Consider the following 20,260-nt stretch of genomic DNA (forward strand, 5'->3'; position numbering starts at 1 on the left):
CTCACACAGTAGAGCTGTTCACATGAATAGCTGGAGGCTGCAGGGTTGTTGTAACAGATGCATGGATGCCGTATCAGCCACTGTATTCATAACTGTATTGTGATACTGCTCATTTGCATACGGATGTCGCTTAGTCAGCGGTCACTGACGCTCAATCCACTCTCATTGAAAATGAATTATGTTCGGTTGCTTTGTAGCTGCAAACTGCTGTCAGTGTGGTTGGGTTAGGAGGTTAGGACGAGTTGTCCACACAAATAGTAGCTTAGCAATATCATCAAATTCATTTAGATTTAATATTTGCTTTAATATTTTTAGAAGCTGATGAATTTAGAGACCTAACTTCTAACATGAAGTGAATTGGAGGACGTTTCTGTCACACTATTGTTCTGAAAAGTTGTGCAACCATTCAAAAGTTTGGATTAGTATGATTTTTGTTTTTAAAGAAATACATTTTTTATTGATCAACGATGCATTCAATTAATCAACAGTGACAATAAAGCATTCAAAATGTTGCAAGTTCTTTTGAATTTTCTATTTAGCAAAGAATCCTGAAAAAATGTAGCACTGTTTCTACAAAAATATTAAGCTGCTCAACTATTTTCAGCATTGATAATAATAAAAAATGTTTCTTGAGCACCAAATCAGCATATTAGAATGATTTAGAGTAATGGCTGCTTAAAATTCAGCTTTGCCATCTCAGGAATAAATTAAAATAGAAACTGTTATTTTAAATTGTAATAATATTTCACCAAATTACTGATTTTACTGATATTTTGATGAAATAAATGCAGTGTGTTCATACTCACAGGTAGATGTTCTAATAAAGACGTGACACTTTCTGAGACGTAGATTATGTTTCCGTCTGTCATGATGGCTAAAAAGAAGCCATCTAGTGCCTAAAAAAATAGAGCAAATTAAGAATATCAATAGTTCTGTAGTTTTAGTGTTTACTGAATGAATAAACACAAGTAGGGGGTTTAGGCAAGTGCGTATGCATGTTTGTGTCAGTGAGAGTAAGTCCTCACCTCCAGCATCAGCTGTGTGAACTCCTCATTGCTAAGGAAGGGCGGCTTCCAGTCCTGACGAATTTCACTCGACTCAGACTGTGCGGCAATTTCTGAGGGAAAGAAAATACAAACAATAAGGTTTCAGTTTTAAATACAGGACAAAGAACTAAAACATACAAACTTTATTTCATCAGGTTATTAAAGGGGTGGTTGATTGCGATTTCACTTTTTTAATGTTAGTTAGTGTGTAATGTTGCTGTTTGAGCATAAACAATATCTGCAAAGTTACGAAGCTGAAAGTTCAATGCAAACGGAGATATCGTCTTTTAAAATTCTGGCAGTTTAATGCCTACAAAAACAGAAGCAGTAGCATTTACAAATAACAGTGTATCTAAAAGTATAAAACAAACCACAACCACAACAAACAAAAATCTTAGGCCTACCATTAAAAGCCGTGCTTGCACAGGTTCTGCACGATCCTCTTCACTAATATCCTCTGCGTCTCAATCGGGCTCAAACTGATAAGCACAATAGACGACGCCATTGTTTACAATACAACCGGAGCACATGCCGCTGAGCTGAGGGGCGGGACAATTAGACCCGCACTAGAGGCGGTTTAGCCAATCACAACACACTGGGCCAGCTAACCAATCAGAGCCAAATACAATCGTGTATTTCTGAGGGAGGGGCTTCATAAAAACAGGAAATGATCAGCGCGTTCAGAGGAGACGGGACAGAGCAGTGTGGAATAAAGGTAAAATAATGCGTTTTTTAACAAACGAAGCATTATCACATGTTAGACTGCACCCATAAACACAATCAAGCCTAGAAAAAAAACAGTCAACCACCCCTTTAAACTAAATGTTTTATTAATTATAAATGTTTACTTATATATATAAAAATAGAACATAATTATGCACTTTGTAATATCAGCTGCCTAAAACATTAGTTTTAAAATGATAAATGTTAGTTTATTAACATTTATCTTAAGGGGTTAGTTCACTCAAAAATGAAAATTAGCCCATAAATTACTCACCCTCAAGGCATCCTAGGTGTATATGACTTTCTTCTTTCAGACGAATCAAGTCGGAGTTATAATAAAAATTGTCTTTGATCTTTCAAGCTGTTTAATGCCACTCAGCGGGTGTTGCAGTGCAGCTCATGACCTCATACGTCATCTGCCCGGAGCTGCTTCAGTGTTCCAACAGTGAGCGCAAGCTAGATTAAATTGATTATTACATTTTAAATATGGTTATTTTTCTTACAAAAATGCATCGATTCGCTACAGGAGGACTTTGTTCACCCCCCTCCCCCGGAGCCTTGTGAGACACTTTTTATTTCACTTCTTTTGGACTGATGCACTGCAACACCCGCTGAGTGGCATTAAACAGCTTGAAAGATCAAAGACAATTTTTAATATAACTCCGACTGGATTCGTCTGAAAGAAGAAAGTCATATACACCTAGGATGCCTTGAAGGGGAGTAATTTATGGGCTAATTTTCATTTTTGGGTGAACTAACCCTTTAATATTATCACTTTTACCTTTTTAATATATTTTATCATTTTATAATATTTTAGATGTTTTTAGCACTGCACCAATCTCTGTCTAGCACACACACCACTTTTAGAAAATGCATCATCCACAAAAAAAAAATGTCAAATGGAATCTGTCCAGAACCGTTCTTAATTTATATTTTTGGGTTGTCTGTACAATCTTTTGTGAAGGCTGTTTTACTAATAGTTGAAAGAGCTACCACCTCGTTGTCTACTATTGTCTTATACATTTCAGAAATACCCACTCCTCTATGTTGAGTGAAAAAAGCAAGCCGTGGTGGAGGTTTTACATGTCATTGTGTGTCATCAGACGGCTCCTTCCTGTCTAAGTGGGCGGTTCTTGGCTAGAATTAATCAATAGTAAATAGTCTGGCTTGTGAAATGAACTTAAGTCACAGAAACCATTATTGACTGAAAATATTAAATAAATAAATTTAAATTAAAAAAAGCATTTTCTCTGTAATTGATTAGTATTCTGTAGTATTTAAATGCATATTATTGCTCCAATTTAGTTAACCAAGTTTTTCCCCCCCCAAAGTTTCCTTTTAGGCAATGAAAATATTAAATTTACTTTTTCAAATGATTACTGGTTTAAAACACACAACAAATTTGGTTGCAATTAATTGGTATGGCATTACAGTAACCTTTGTGCTTGCGCAGGAAGTCGATGCTCTTCTGTAGGATGGTAGACTTGTCCATCTTGCGGGTGTTGCCCGGCAACATGGTGCCCAGTTCCTTGATGAGCACATTGAACTGGTCTCGCCTCTTCTTTTCCGACTTGTTCCTAGAAACTCTGTAGGTGGAAAAATAAGAGGTGGAAAATTCCAGTGGAAATCAATTGCTGACTTAAAGATAAGAAGATAATAACATAATTTCGTCTTCTTTCAGAAGTCTCAGTTAAGCACTAAAATACACGTCAACTCTTAATTATCTTAAATTCTACAGTTTACTCCTCAAAATGATAAAGGGATGCTATCTAATCTAGCAATGCTGAGGGAAACCATTTCACGGTTCTGTGACTGTATACAGAAGATGAGGGTGAAGCTGTGCACTCAGGTTTAAACAGTCATAACTAGGTCACACTTAAGTTTCTATTCTTGGTGCAAAACCACTTTATATATACTACCATGAAAAAGGACCTGTCTATACAATCCTCTGGTGTAATGAATCATGTTTAAACCACTCTTGCATGCGTTAATGGAATAAAGGCTTGGCTCATAATAGGAGTTCGGCTCGAGGTAAGAAAAAGGAAATTCCCGTTCAGGAATCATTATAATTATCGTAATGTTTTGTTTGTCTAATCACCTTTTTGCTTTGTCCTTCTCATCTTCTTCCATCAACCCATCAAAGATGCTGCTGTCATCCCTGAAAAGAAACCCATAGTAAAAGAGGTTAGACCAGCTTGACCAATGTGAGCTCTACCCAGCTGTGTGACCGGCCAATTAAAGACAGCTTCATTCCTCACCCATTCCAGTGTTTGTGATCACAACAGCATTCAGCGTGCTAAAATATTAATATTTGAGGCTGAACCAGCTATTTAAAGGGATTGTCTCTCGAAAATTAATAATAAGGGACTGAAGCTTTCAAGCTTCAAACAGGACACAGTAAGTCTGAAGTCATACATACGATAGCTTTGTGAGAGGAACAGACCGAAGTTTAAATATTCGCTAATAGTTCATCTTCATGGCAGTGTTATTTTAGTATAATTTAGATATTATTACGGTTTTATTAATATTTCGATTAGTTTTTTTTTGTTTGTTTTCAATTTAATCATTTTAATCATTTTCTTTTTAACTTTAACCAATTTTGTTGTGTATGTGTCGTTTTTCTTAGTTTTTATTTCAGTCTTACGTTTGTACTTATTTAGTGTATCAATTTCAACTAAATAAAAATGACAAATGCTGTCTGGAATATAAATAGCTGAAATAAAATCAATTTAATTTTTATATTTCAAGTAACATTTATATAATTTTATTGTTTTATTTTAAGCAACTTTTCATAAAGACATCGTAAAACTAATCCACATGAGTCGAGCGCTTTAATCCAACTCTTCTGAAGAGACATGATGACTTCATATGATGAACATTTTTAATCTAGGCTTTCATTTACACTGAACAAAATTATAAACGCAACACTTTTGTTTTTGCCCCCATTTTTCATGAGCTGAACTCAGCACACCTGTGCAATAATCATGCTGTCTAATCAGCATCTTGATATGCCACACCTGTGAGGTGGATGGATTATCTCGGCAAAGGAGAAGTGCTCACTAACACAGATTTAGACAGATTTGTGAACAATATTTGAGAGAAATAGGCCTTTTGTGTACATAGAAAAAGTCTTAGATCTTGGAGTTCAGCTCATGAAAAATGGGGGCAAAAACAATAGTGTTGCGTTTATAATTTTGTTCAGTGTACATTTAAACTTTTATTCACATATATAACTTTTTGAAGCAGGTGGAATGAACTTTCAATGGCGGGACAGAAAACTCTTAGGTTTCATTAAAAAGAAATCTTCATTTGTGTTTCCAAGATAAACAAAAGTTTTATGTGTGTGGAATGACATGACACTCTTTAACTGCTGCAACTGAATCACTGAGTCAGAACTAAAGAACCAGATCAGTTGGATTTATGAACTGCATCAACAGGTTCACTGAAAAGATCCAACTCAAAAAAAACAATTACCAGTAATTCCTAAATCAAATATTGTTGACACATGAATTGACCTTTCTGTCCATATTCATTGTAATTGCATGGAAAGGAGCGATTCAAACAATCTCCAACATTTTGTGTTTCACTGAAGAAAAACAATCATACAGGTTTGGAACGACATAAGGGTGAGTAAATGACTGAGAAAATATAAAAATGACTAAACCAAGAAAATGTACAAGCCTTTTCTTTTGACACCCCACGATATTGAATCATAATCAGGTCATGCAATAAATCATTGATTAAACAGGCAGTATGTCAGTGGTGGAGGTGGCAGTGAGAGGTGGATATAAAGGCCTGTAGGGGCGCTGTGTGTGTCAGTATCTATTTAGATAGATGCCCAGTGTTCTTTGACTCAGTTGCTTTGAGAGCACAGAAAGCGAGACCAGCTGGTCATGGCAGTGGATCTGAAATCAGTTTGTAACGGTCGTGATTGGGGTTTGATTTCATGACTGATGTCATAGCAGCTTCTCAGCTCCAAAGCAGTATGGGTTTGGAATGAATGAGATTGAGTAAATGACAGTTTTAATTTCTGGATGATCTCTTTAAGGTCATCTCAACACGACATGACAATCACTCAGTCTATTTTAGCCGTGAGATAATTGGTCTTTTGCACAGAGTGTACAAATGTGCATCTGTCTCTGGAACCGCAGAGATCACAATGACCTTTCATTTAGTGCGTGCAAATATGTGATGTGTGCGCACACGACTGAATGAGTGTTTTCATGTGTGCGAGACGAGATGCAAGTCGACCATATGAAACGTGTATTTGCAAAGTTGCGAGATTAATGAGTGCAAACAACAGGCTGGGTAAATAAAACAGTGCATGTGGCTCTGCCACTGGGTGTCCATTACCACCATTTTTACATAAACAATTCAGAGCTTTCCTCAATCCATTTGCATCAAGGGTTGTGGGTGTGTGACTGTGTGTTTGCATGAGGAAGCACCCACTGCTCTAATAATGCCATATTATATGGTTGATGTTATTGCTGCATGTGGGAAAACTGCATTTTAAATTAAGAACACACATACAACATGCAGTGTTACAGGAAAAGGAAAAGGAAAAAGAAAATGAAGGGAAAAATAAAGAAAATAATGCATAACATCTATTACTGAGTTTAAAAAACTACATTGACGTCAACTGATTTGGCTGCCAAACAAAAAGATATTTATATCTGCTCTGTGAAATTCAAAGCCATCTGCTTGAAATGGTGGGCGCATACAATATGAGGTAAGATTAGATTTCATAATTTAATTAGGACAGATAAGAGAAAAAGAGTCGGAAATTGTCATTATAGTTCATATTTCCTTAATTTCATTTTGTCCTTAAAAAAAGCCATTAGCCATTAGGCTTTAGTTTACACTAGTTTGGGATTTTTTTTTCTTTAATCTCACTTGTGCGCATCAAGTCTTTATTTGATAAAAAATACATTAAAAACAAAAACAGTAATATTAAAAAAAATATCATTACAATTTTAAAATTTAAAATTTTAATTTGTTTTAAAATGTAATTTATTCCTGTGATGGTAAAGCTGAATTTTCAGCATCATTACTCCAGTCTTCAGTGTCATATGATCCTTCAGAAATCATTCTAATATGCTGATTTGCTGCTCAAGAAACATTTCTTGTTGTCAGACTTTTCTTTTTATTTTAACAGGATTCTTCGATGAATAGTAAATTCAAACAGCATTTACTTGAAATAGAATTATTTTGGAACATTATAAAAATGTCTGTCACTATTTTATCAATTTAAATCAATTTTAAATAAATTTTTCATCGATTTTATTAATTCTTTGCTACTTACTATCGCTAAAGGTATAAACATTTATTCTAGTGAGATTTTTATTGGACAAAAAACTGGACCAATGGACCATGAGTGCAAAAGATGAGTCATCAATATTTTTAGTGCATTTTGCTAGTAGAAAAAGACTGTCCATTATATATTAGATGCCAACTTTTAGGAGTACGCTAGCAAACAGATAGGCTACCAATTCATTTGTCAAAATCAGAAAACATGACATATTCACTGAACATAACATGCATTTAGTACATTTTCCAGCCTTAGAGCCAGAATACCATCACAAATGCTTTGGTTGCTTATTAAGCCTCACGCTCAACTTTCAACATCATTCACCTCCAAATGCGTCACTGCATCTGCCACTACAGCCTCGTGCATAACACGCTGCCAGCATTAGAGCATGCGTATCAGCTTACGACTCTGAATGACCCCATTCCACACCTGTTTTCAAGCTTAAAGCTGCTGCATAAAAGACCCTCCACACAGCGACAGCACACACATTCACACACATTAAAGTGAGAGGAGTGCTGTAATTGTTTTGAAGACACAAACAAGTCAATTAGTCATTGCACACTCATAGTGCAGCATTTTCGTTCTCACAATCTAACATCCACCTGACTGCTTTACAAACGACTCGTTTTGAAAATGCAGTTCATTTTAGTATACTTAAATGGCGCTCGTTTGAACAATTAGAAGTAGAAAAATGTGATGACCTACATTTAACTACAAAAACAATGCAGTGCTTGTGTATTAACATTTGACCATTCTCTCCCCGACACACGCACATAGAGGATGTGGATGGCTGATCATTAAACGGGTCATATGATGCTGTTAAAAAGAACATTATTTTGTGTATTTGGTGTAATGAAATGTGTTTATGCGGTTTAAAGTAAAAAAAAACACATTATTTTCCACATACTGTACATTATTGTTTCTCCTCTATGCCCCGCCTTTTTGAAACGCGTCGATTTTCACAAAGCTCATCGGTCTGAAAAAGCGAGGTGTGCTGTGATTGGCCAGCTATCCAGTGCGTTGTGATTGGCCGAATACCAAATCGCATCATATGACCCCTTTAACTTTAATGGTGTTTGTGTTGTGAGAGAGACAGAGTGACTGTTTTTGTCACTAGTCCACTATCTTCCGGACTCCTGTAAGACAAACAAACCAACAGTACGAGCACAACAATGCAATAAAGATGTTTCAGAGGACAGTACTGATCACTAAGCATACACAGAGGCTCAATGTGTGCTGAATTAACCATGATGTTTATTATCAAATGTAAAGTTTGCTGAGGATCATTAAACAGAAGAGAATATCTTATAGAACGGTATCAATTACTGGCATTGGCAAACATCAAGAGCCAATATTTGGAGTAGAACCCAAAAAAGGAAAAAAATATTTCATCAGTGTCTGCCACATAAAGTACACTTTGCTAAACCAATACAGGAAAAGTGGGACAGTTCCTGATAATTTATCATTGCCATTGTTTTCAAATAAGATACAAATGGCAATGTCCTATACTCATTTAGAAAAAATGTAATGGAATAGTTTACCCAAAAATGAAAACTGTCATCATTTACAAACCAATTAATACTTTTATTCACCAAGACAGCATTTAATTGATCAAAACTGACAGTAAAGTCATTTATTTACAAAAAACTTTGAAAAATAAATAAATCTATCACGGTTTCCACAATAATATTAAGCAGCACAAGTGTTTTCAACATTGATGATAAGAAAAGTTTCTTGAGCAGCAAATCAGCATATTATAATTATTTCTGAAGCATCATGTGACACTGAAGGCTGGAGTAATGGCTGCTGAAAATTCAGCTTTCTCATAACAGAAATAAATAATTTAAAATGTATTACAATCGAAAAGTTATTTTAAATTGTAATAATATTTCACATTAGTATAATATACACTTCTGCTTTTACTGTAATTTTTTTTTTAATCAAATTAATGCAAACTTGGTGAGCATAAAAGACTTATTTCAAAAACTGAACTGAACTTTTGAACAGCAGTGTACTCACCCTCATGAGGTTCCAAACCTGTACAACGTACTTTCTTCTGTGGAACACAAAATAATATATTTCTTGAAAAATATCCCCATATTTTTTGTCTATACAAGGAAAGTCCAATGTTGAATTTTGGACCCCACTGAATTTTACTTTATGGACAGATGAATTTAAACCTTTTTCAAAATATCTTTTTTAGTGTTCCACAAAATAAAGAAACTCATATAGGTATGAAATAATGCATGTCTGTAAGCAATGTACACATACTTCTCAATAAAGCTTAAGTGTTCCACTTTATCTGTAGTCAACCTAATTGTTTAAACTTTTATTCAAGAGTTTTTTAAGCAGCCCAGAACTGTTCAACACGCATTTAACCTAGATTTGCTCAATGAAATGTTTATCATTGAAAATCAGAGATGTGGACTTGAGACTCCTGACTTTTACTCAAGTCACAATGTTGACGTCTTATTGCTTGGCAAACATTATATTTAAGACTAACATTTGCCAGTTTTGACAATTAGTTTTGAAGACTGAACTGCACCCAAGTTGCTGTCAGACAGTGTTTGGAAAGTGTCAAATATGTGTGCGGGGGAAAAATATCAGATATGACAATTCAAAACATCATTAACTACATCAGACATCCAAAAGAACATTGTCAATGTCTGAACAAATTTGGTTGTAAAAACAAGAAAAGATGTGTGATAACTTCATAATGCTGGAATGTACAGCAATGAGCCCAATGGGTATTTAACAAGTAATGCGGAGACTAAGTTTTGAGTTTTTAGCTCAATTTAATCTCATATGTGTTGCTCCACTGACATTGTTTTACTTGCACATATTTATATTTTAGCATATTTTAATACTTAAACCTGACATGAAACAAAATAATTTTCAATCATAACTAAGAATTAATGACAGTTAAAACCAGAGAGCCTTGACTAAACAAACTGTGACACGTCCCGAATTCAGGCAGAAATGTAGACATAAAGGTTAAAATGGCTTTGTAGACATTAACAAAGGTAATTGTGATGATAGATGTCACTGCTTGGTGAAGTCTAAATGTATCTGTTTTTACTTTGGCTTAACTGTACAGCAGGTAAGACCAGTCTCATCACTTCAGGAGGCGAGGATGAGAGTGTATAATTGCTTAGCACATTATAAAAAAAGTAATTACAAACTTGGTTTGAACTTCAACTAAAAGTGCTATTATGAAAATTAAAGATTTACCATAATTAAAGAAAGTATTAGAGTTCAAATGAGGTAAGTTTTTGTATCCTTCTCAGTTCTGAGATGAGAAACTAATAAAGAATCTTTAATTGTGAATTTAAAAAAAGTAACAACCAATAACACTGCTTTTCTGATAGCGGGGGAACCATATAATACTCAAAATTCAAAATACTGGATATTTCGATTTGAAAACCAGTAAATACCAGTGTTACAAAAGAAAAAGCAAGCACTGCACATTTATTGTGTCTCTGACATCAAAATAATAATCAGTAATGTGTATAATACATTTGTAATTCCTACATAATATACATAATAAACTACATACAGTTTATTTAATATGTAATTATTTCCTGCAGCAGCCTATACTGTACATTTTTATTAATAGTTCTATGGTAATTACATGAATATTTAATATAGACACTAGTAGATGGGAAAAGAAAAACAAGTACTTCTAACCCCACATCAGAGGTATGGAGCTTCATTTTCAACTTCAGACTTTTTTTTTACTCAAATCAATCAACACAAACTGTGCTTTGTAGAAAAACACAGACGTTGTTCTGACAACATAACGGATGCAATGCAGCATAAACTACTGTATAAAACAGTCTGTCTACTACAATGGACATTCTGAAATTTGTACAAGTTAAAATGACATTGCAATGCATTAGAAATCGCCCCGTGTTCTGTCTAGCTATGTTTGACTGTGTCCTGAAGGGCCTTTATCTTAAAAAGATAAAGAATTCACTGAATAAGGTAAGAGAATACAGATTGTGCAAGCACCATATGGTCCCTGTTTTCGACCGTAGGTGCCATCTCCAGTTACTTCACCTAGAAACCTTTGAGAGAGGAAAATGGAGCTGCTAAATCTATTCAGCGTGGTAGTAATCCAGAGATTAGCATGAAAAATTCCACACCGCCGCCACACAATGGCCCATCTCACTGTCACTCAACAGAAAGAAAGAAGCCGGGCGCATTGAGGCTGGCCAGAGTGGGCATGTTTAATGTCATTCCATTCACTGTAGTCACTATAGCAACTGGCCATGGGTGTGTTACATTTGCATGTTAGAGGGAAGGAAAGCTGTTTACGAACATAGTTATTAAGATTGTTTAATATGAGCCGTCCATCTCAGCTGCAAAGCTTTCTGTGCATCTGCTGTAACTGTAACCATGGCTACGGTGTCGGGCAAAGGATGCTGTCATGAGGGTGTTGGTTTCAAATGAACTCGGAATATCATTGAACAAAAAAAAAAAACTGTCTGAAAATAATAATGTGGAGATTTGTATTATTGTTGTACTGTGCTGAGGACTTACCTGTCTATGCTGGAGGTCATTTTTGTAGTGTGTTCAGGGTCGCAGTTGTAGAGAGAGGACCTTTAAGCGTGAGGTAGACATTTGTACATTAACCTGAGTAATAAAATGGAGAAGAAGAAAAAAAACACACAACAGCATTTATTTAATGCGATTTAAATTAGGCACTCTCTAAACAAACAAATAAATATTTATATAAATAAAAAATTGTTTCTACTTTACACTTTTACTGGTGTATTGGGGTTGTGATGATAAATATAAAATGTAAATATAATATAAAATAATATAATATAATAAATCTAAAATATAATATAAAAATGCAATTAAATGTAGAATAATGGATTAAGGAGTTTAAGTATTTGCTTTAAGTTTTTTGTTCTGTTTTGTTTTGTTTTAGTTTTTTTTAACAAAGACGACATAAAAAGAGTAGAATACCGATATAAATGAAATAAATAATGCATGAAATTTTTCAGGTATATAACAGCAGTATCAAAGTAAACAATCAGAATTTAAAAACTTAACCATAAGATCTATTTAGTTGCATTTAGATGGCAAGGTCTAAATTTAAAGGTCTAATATTGACACACATGTTTTTGTTCCATTTGTTTACATTCACATAAGATAAAAATGACTGTGTTTCCAGCTCATAGAATGGCCTAGCATTTTGTTTTAGTATCGACCTTGTAGTGAAGTATTGGTACTTTTGACATCTTTGTTTTGTACTGTAGTTACAATAATGCCCTGCTGCTGAAATTGTCGTCTCCTGTAAGATAAATTACTTGCGTTTTTCCTCATTTGTAAATCATTTTGGATAAAAGTGCCTTCTAAATTATTAAATTAAAATGAAACAATGATGCATGAGGAATAAATGCAATAATTTAATAATTCATTCAAATATAAACTTACCTCCAGGCCTTAAGGAAGGAAGAGAGGAGCTTGCCACAGGATGTAGGATGAGGACAATTGTTGGACAAGACAGAAGGTGTGTGTGAATATTAATGTTTTTGTGTGCAGGGTCAAACAGAGAATTCTGAGGTCACGGTAGAAAAGCCTGCAGTGGGTCCCTGTGGGGTGTATGTGCTTTCATTCGGGTGTGAGACTGGAGGCACCACATGTTAGCACTAGCCATCTCCTAAAAAAAAAAACAACAGAAACCATTTACATCATGATTACTTTCATTTATAAGTAAAGACATATGTTTCTCCTTAAGTAATTTTAACTTAACCCTGCAAAGCCTGACCTATGAAATAATAGTCAAAAATTGAACAGTTTATTGAAACTTTCAAAAAATATATATAAAAAAAAAAAATCACACAAAAAAAAAAAAGAATAAATATAAAAATTAATTAAAAAAGAAAAAGTTTGCATATGCGGGTTTTGTGACCCAGATAGTATGATATAGGACAATATGGAGCTTATACTTGAGGGTGAAAAAACACCTCAATTTTATTCAGAGGCCAAAACAGAGCAAAATGATGCAATTTTGTACAGATGCTGATATAAGATGAAATGTAATGCAAATATAATGTAAATCAAGGTGATTTTTGTAGAATAGCAGTCTACTTGCATTAAATACATATAAATATCAGTTGCCCCAATAATGTCTTAAGATGATATTTAAATGCTCAAACCTCTATAGTTTTAATTGTTCTTCAAAAGCTTGTTGTATCATATTTTGTATCATATTTTATACTCACATTTTAACATGATTTTTCAAGAAAAAAAAAAAAGAGAAAAAAAACATTAAGTATGGATAATCAAGTAAACTTAAGTTGCTTCAATGGAGTAAGTGTTCATTTTGAAATATTGCTAACAATATAAAAGTTCTTACATTAGTCAGTAAATATTTAACAGCAGAAAGACACATGCAACATGACCTGAAATTTTAGAAATATACTGTAAGGCCTTTTTCTTGCTAAAAAAGTATAAACTATCAATCAGATGACAGAAGACATGCAGTATATTGTGTACAACAGGTTTTGATCATGTTAATAATAGAGAGGCCTTAGAAATTTGTGTATCAAATAATAATAAATATATGTATGAAATAATTTGGGAAGTAATAAACTCACTCATGTCATTATTTCTGTAATAGCAGCAATACTCCTGAACCAGTGTAAATCTGCTCTAAAATCTGAAACACAAACACAAACAGAAATTAGTCACATAAAAAGCTGGCTGCAGAGAAAATGCTTCAATTACATTAGAGGAAATAATAATATTTTAGCTTAACTGGTACTAAGGAGCTTCAAATGTTACTGGAGCGTCAGATCAACAAGAAAAACTGAATTGCTTCACTACTGGGAAGTGTAGAGAAGAGGAATCCTCTGACACAGTGCCATAAATATAACCTCAACACATAAAACACATCATTTCTACATACAACTCCAGGAATCCAAAGGATTTCTTTGAATTAGGAGGCAACATAAAAAGACTTTGAAATACTGTAGAAGGTGGGGGATTCTGGGAAAAAAAAACATGAGAAGGGCACATGTGTAGCGAGAGAGGCGACATGGAGTGGAAAAGGATGTAGGACAGAGTCAAATAGTTTCAGTTCACCAAGTCAATTTCGCAAAAGATTTGACAAAGAGCATGGCATGAAAAGCCGTGAAGAAGGGTTCGACAGAGAAAAAAAGGTTAAGACGGCTTGCAAGACGAAGAAAAAAATGAGAGGGAGGGTTTGTGAAAAAAACTCATCATGGTGAAAAAGGATAAAACAAGACATAAAAGTGAAGTAAAAGAAAAGGGAAGTAAGGCAGTCCCCAGCATTTCCTGTAGAGCGGTTGTGGTGTTAACAGTAGGCTGAGCAATGGTTTTGTAACTTTGATGTCAGTACATGCTTCACTGTCATGCTGACCGAGTGACCTACTTTTGCTTCTCTTGCTCGCTCTCTCTCTTCCACTGCGATTTAATTACAGCTCAACAGGCAGCCGCAGCTGCAGCCAATCACGCGGCGGGCTGAGTCACCACACGCTCGCTATCAGCAAATCAGGAAATCAGGAGCAGCTCACCACAAACTAATGGCAGCCAATAACACGCTAAGGAAGAAATAAAAGGGGTTTTCAGCCAATCATGCACAGAGTCTATAAACTCTCAGCTAACCAACCACAAACAGGATAAAGACACAGATTTTGCATCAAAGAACAAGAGAACAAGACCAAGAAGGGAAGGGAAGGAAAATACGAAAAATAGCAGAAGGAAACAGGCTAACAAAACGCTCCGGTTACTATCGTAACCTCGGTTCCCTGAGAGCGGGAACGAGACATCACGGAGATATTTCTCCGTTATGGGAACTCCTTCCCTTCCAACCTTTCCTGAAGTCCTATTGGCTCCCGCCAGTCCAAATGACTGGCCAATTGACGCGAAGTATGCAAATCGCATGCAAATACTGACGAGCTCGAGCGGCAGTATAAAATGCGGTGCACGCGACAATTACGTCAGAATCTGATACTGAACGCAGCTTAGCTGATCGAGCAGCGAACACGGCGACCACCGTGATGTCTCGTTCCCGCTCTCAGGGAACCGAGGTTACGATAGTAACCGGAGCGATCCCTCTCGAGCTATCACGAGACATCACGGAGATATTTCTCCGTTATGGGAACGATATTCATTCCCGCCTTGAGAGAGGCTATGAGCAGCCTGTACAAGTTACACACTCAGCGAAGATAGAACACACACAATTCCCAACCAATAGCGACGCTTGTTAGGCGGGCTCGCAGCTGATAGGTGGAGATAAGCCAATGAGCGTCTAATGCCCAGGCATACGAAATTTGCATATCTGGTCATTAATAACGTTGGCTGCGCTGAGAACAGGGCAGAAGCAACAACATTACTGTCAGGGGCTGCACAGAGATAACGGTGTTAAACAGCATAACACATAACATGATAATCGAGGCAGCAACACACGAATAGAGGTAGCATAAACGTGAATCAGTCACTCACCGACAGCACTCGGGAGGGCTGATACTAAGGCTTGTAAAACCTGGCAAAGGTATTCTGGGAAGACCAGCCGGCTGCAAAGCATATATCTTGAACCGACAAGGAGCAAGCAGCCGGGTCGATATGAACATCATGGGACCATTTCACAAACACTCCCCATTTCAGAGCATACAAACGCCTCGTGGAGGGCGCCCGCGCCTCCGAGAGCGTGTCGAGCACACGAGAATGCAGAGCATTCAGCTCCTCTGATATCCCCGAAGCAGCCACACATGAAGGCTCCATAACTCCGGGTTCGGGTGCCACACCGAGCCGCTCGCTTGAGACAGCAGATCCTTCCTGATGGGGATCGGCCAGGCCGGCGCCACCAGCAGCTCTGTCAGGTCCGGGAACCAAGGCTGGTTCGGCCAGTTCGGGGCGATGAGTATCACCGAAGCCCCCTCCTCCCTGATCTTGCATAACACCAGTGGCAATATCTTGATTGGAGGAAACGCATACAGCCTGGCTGCTGGCCAGTGCGATGTCAGAGCGTCCCCTTCCAGCGGGGAGTGAGACAGGGAGAAGAACAGCGGGCAGTGCGCATTCTCGCTCGTGGCGAACAGATCCACCTCCGCTCTCCCGTAGCGGGTCCAAATCATCCGAACCGACTCGGGGTTCAACCTCCACTCTCCTTGAGGAATCCCCTTCCTCGAAAGCATGTCCGCCCCGCGGTTCAGGAGACCGGGGATGTGCGCTGCTCTGATGGAGAGAAAGTGACGGTCCGCCCATAGCAGGAGATTCGCTGCTTGCTTGTACAAAGCCCTGGAACGTACGCCTCCTTGTTAATTTATGTACGAGACCACAGACATGTTGTCGGTGCGAATCAGTACCTGTCGCTGTTCCAGCTGCGGCCGAAAATCCTTTAGAGCTAAGAACACTGCTTCCAGCTCCAAGCGGTTTATGTGCCACCGGCTCTGGGGTTCTGACCACAGCCCCGAAGCTGGCATGCCCTCGCACACTGCTCCCCAGCCGCGAGTCGATGCGTCCGTCGTGACCACAACGCGCGACGTCACCAAGCCCAGGGGAACCCCCCGGCTGAAGAGATCTGGGTTGCGCCACGGCCTCAGAGCTTCGATGCAGCCGCGGGAGACCGCGATGCGCAAACGGCCCAAAGTCCACGCCGTCCAAGGGACTCGAGATTTCAACCATAATTGCAGGGGGCGCATGTGTAGTAAGCCCAGAAGACATACCGCTGCAGCAGATGCCATGAGCCCCAGGAGCCTCTGAAATTCCTTCAAGTGAACAGAGCTGCCCAGTCTGAAATAGCGCATTGAAGAGGCGGGCGCGCATCTCCACCGAGTTGAAACACACTATGCTGTCTGGCTGATCGGACTCCGATCCCACCCAATCCTCCCTCTCCGAGGCCGAAATGGACATCGAGTCATCCCCCTCCTCCTGGCTAAAGGATACAAACTCCGCGATGTTGTGATGAGGAGGGCGGAAGCAGTCCTCGGGGAGTGAGCCCAGGGAACAGGGTGACCGTTGGGGTTGGTGGAGCGACAAGACGACGCTCCCGTCACCGGGAGGGCCCACCAGCGGCACGCTGGCGGCAGGGGGCCTCATCCCGAATAGGCCGCGAGCCACATCGCGGCGGGTCCGGAGTACGCGGGCCGGAAGGTCCGCGCAATGCCCGCAGTTGGACTTGTCCCGCGCCGCCTCGGTGTGGCGGCAGTGGGCCTCATCCCGAATAGGCCGCGAGCCACATCGCGGCGGGGCCGGATTTTTTCGGAATACTTTCAAGGACATGCTTGATAAAATTTTCTCCTCCCTTATATTTTCATGTTTTATTTTCCTGTATAATAGTGTATGAATAGTGTATGAATTTCTGTATAATAGTGTATGAATAATACTATGAATACAACATATTGAAGGATAAATATGTTTATAAATAAATATGTTGTATTCATAGTATTATTCATACACTATTATATTTTTAAATTTTGAATTGTTTAATTTTTATTTATTTTCAGTTTTAATTTATTTTAATTTTTAGTAATTTTGTTATATGCTTTTGTCATTTTTTTATTCCTTATTAAAATATTTCAAAATAGATTCAATTAATTTTTATTTCGGTTTTAATTTTACTTCTGTTTCAGTTTTAGTAATATTTCATGTAGTAATTTTAGTGCTTCAACTTCAAAATATTTCAGTTAGTTAACACAGCAACATTTCTAATTATCATTTAGTTTAATTTCTTTACATTTCATATTTTGAATTTATTTAACTTCAGCTTTACTTCCAATCAACAAAAATGTTGTTTAGTTTTAGTTCACAATTACATACACTTTACATTCCTGTAGCTCAAACTACAAAGCATTGCGCTACCAGTGTCAAGATCATGAGTTCAGTTCAGGAAATGCGTGAACTGATGAAATGTATACCTTGAATGCAATGCAAGTCTCCTAAAAGTGCGTTCCAAGCACTTCCTGTTTTGGAGTAGTACTGAGAAGATGCGAGTTAACGACCCTCCTAGATTGAAGAGTATAAATCCTTCAAGCTTACTTAAAACTTTGATACATATTTTGATAAGTAATGCACAAAAGACCAACAACGGAAATGGCACTGAAAAAAAAACGGACTATGTGGACGAACTAAAAAAAAGTGTGTTCCAAATGCATAAAAAAAATGAAATTGTGATGCACAATGACATGTATCACAACCTGTATCATAAGACAGTATGTCTTTTTTCACGCAAGAAATACAGTCATATAGGGGTGTGCGATATGTATCGTCTGCGATAATATCATAATTGTTGTTTTAACGATGTACGATTTGACATTATCGAGTATTTTGCAAAAAACTTTCAAAACACCCCTACAAAGTGCACACATACAATTACGTGAAGTCTTGACTAGTGCGCGTGCGCATTTAGAGTCCTGATGATTCAGTCTATTACAATACATTTAGAATGATCACAAATTCAAGACATGGGGGCAGAAAATGTATATATTTATACCACTTCAAATAGCCTAGTTAATCAATTTCACACAAAGAGTGCCGTTTTTTTCTCCAAAAATGACAATGATTACAAATGTGATATTGATTTTTTACAACAGTTCAATAATCAAGAAGTTAATTAAGAGACTTACGTTTTAGACATTATATTTCCTGTTTTTGCGCTATTTGACAACAAAAAAATAATTCCAAACAACCACAGCGCTGTTTTGCACACTCAACAAAATATTGTCTAATTATCGTTATCGATAAAATCCCTGAAAATATCGAGATATTACTTTTTGTCAATATCACACACCCCAAGGGTTTGTAAAAAACATTTTTAGTTGAGTGATTCCTAATCAGTCAAGCGGTTTTCAAATTGTTTTTCTTTAAACTCTCTGAAAAATGCCTCACTGCAACACAAACTTAGTCTCCCACATCACTAGCTGTATCCTTACAGTCTCAGCATAACCAGACATGGCTTTTTCTGTTCTCTTCCAATCCACATTACATTTTTTCCACCGCTGAGTCTGCTTTCCATTTTTAATAAATTCATGCAAGGTGCCTACACATTCTCACTCTCTTTTTTCCCCTTCTCTCCCTCAGATCGAGTTTCTACAGGCTCTGTGTTTGTGCGTGTGTGTGTTCTCTCAGATGTAGGTCAGTAAAGCTCTGAGGATGTGAGTCACTCCAGCATGGATCGGTGCAGCTCTGCACACACGGAGACGCCAGCATGACAATGGTGCCCATCGGCAATGCCATAGCAACCACTCACACCAAACGGGGTAAAAATAGATGTGCTGAATTCCTCCACTGCAGAGTTTCCCTCTCATATTTTCTCTCTCAGCATTTTCTCCATTACTCATGCAGCAATCGACACAATCATCTAGCAACGCTCTTCAAAAGAAAGATTCTTCAGTATTTGCTAAACTTATGGTAAATAAATCAGTCTCAAAAATACACATCCAGCTGACACAGGCTATATATTAGATAAATATATACTTATCCTCATAAAAAAATTACTGCAGCTTGAAAAAATGATTAATGTGCACTGAAAATGATGAGGAATCCCTTATGGTCAAATCTGCAGCACAGTGATCCCATGCTTGGGTATGAAGACTGGGTTTCCGTTTATAACAGCGCTCTCCTCTTCCCTTCATACAGCCCACATCAACACCACTTTCCCTGTAAACATGTAATTGCTCTTTTCTAGTGACAGATTTGCATGTTATCTTCAGGTGTAATTACCTTATATATAACATGGGTTAAATAGTCAACACAGTGCAGTATTTAAACCATAATTCTCCTTATCCACCTGAAATGACTTCACTCCCTTCTAAGTTTGGAAATGCAAGGGATTACTCACTCAGCGGAAACCCTATTCACATGTCACACCTCTGGACATCTTTAGAGAACGGCAAGGGAACATGAGCTGAAATTGAAGGCATTTAAGTGGGGAAGCACTCTGCTCGGACCATAAACAGTTTAATATAGCTTAACTCACACAAAACGCACTGAACCCAAAACTGGGAACATGTACATTCTCGAAATGAAACGAAAATTTATTACAATAAAATAAAAGTTGATTTTTGTAATGTCTTTAATTATTATTATATATTTAATTATTATTAATTATTATTACAAAAAGGACAATAACTACAATTTAGGGATGCGCCGATCCGATATTCATATCGGGTATCGGCTCCGATAGTGCCATTTTTCTCGGATCGGG

At 37.4% G+C, this 20,260-nt stretch overlaps 1 protein-coding gene across 3 annotated transcripts in view; it reads right to left on the reverse strand.

The window, feature by feature from the left end:
• Positions 1-20,260, reverse strand: part of LOC107701480 (circadian locomoter output cycles protein kaput-like) — a 63,478-nt gene that overhangs the window by 14,706 nt on the left and 28,512 nt on the right. For 2 of the 3 annotated variants that reach the window (XM_016503488.1, XM_016503489.1), the window contains 7 exons: positions 13,689-13,750; positions 12,523-12,748; positions 11,620-11,712; positions 3,868-3,927; positions 3,207-3,355; positions 1,026-1,117; positions 807-896 (listed from right to left, as the gene is read on the reverse strand). In XM_016503488.1, coding sequence (XP_016358974.1) covers positions 807-896; positions 1,026-1,117; positions 3,207-3,355; positions 3,868-3,927; positions 11,620-11,639 — 411 coding nt within the window. In that variant the 5' untranslated portion in view covers positions 11,640-11,712; positions 12,523-12,748; positions 13,689-13,750. The remainder of the gene's footprint in view (positions 1-806; positions 897-1,025; positions 1,118-3,206; positions 3,356-3,867; positions 3,928-11,619; positions 11,713-12,522; positions 12,749-13,688; positions 13,751-20,260) is intronic. The other variant, XM_016503490.1, reaches the window with a different exon arrangement.

Source organism: Sinocyclocheilus anshuiensis, unplaced genomic scaffold (assembly GCF_001515605.1).
Source record: "Sinocyclocheilus anshuiensis isolate Anshui unplaced genomic scaffold, SAMN03320099.WGS_v1.1 scaffold1051, whole genome shotgun sequence".
NCBI lineage: Eukaryota > Metazoa > Chordata > Actinopteri > Cypriniformes > Cyprinidae > Sinocyclocheilus > Sinocyclocheilus anshuiensis.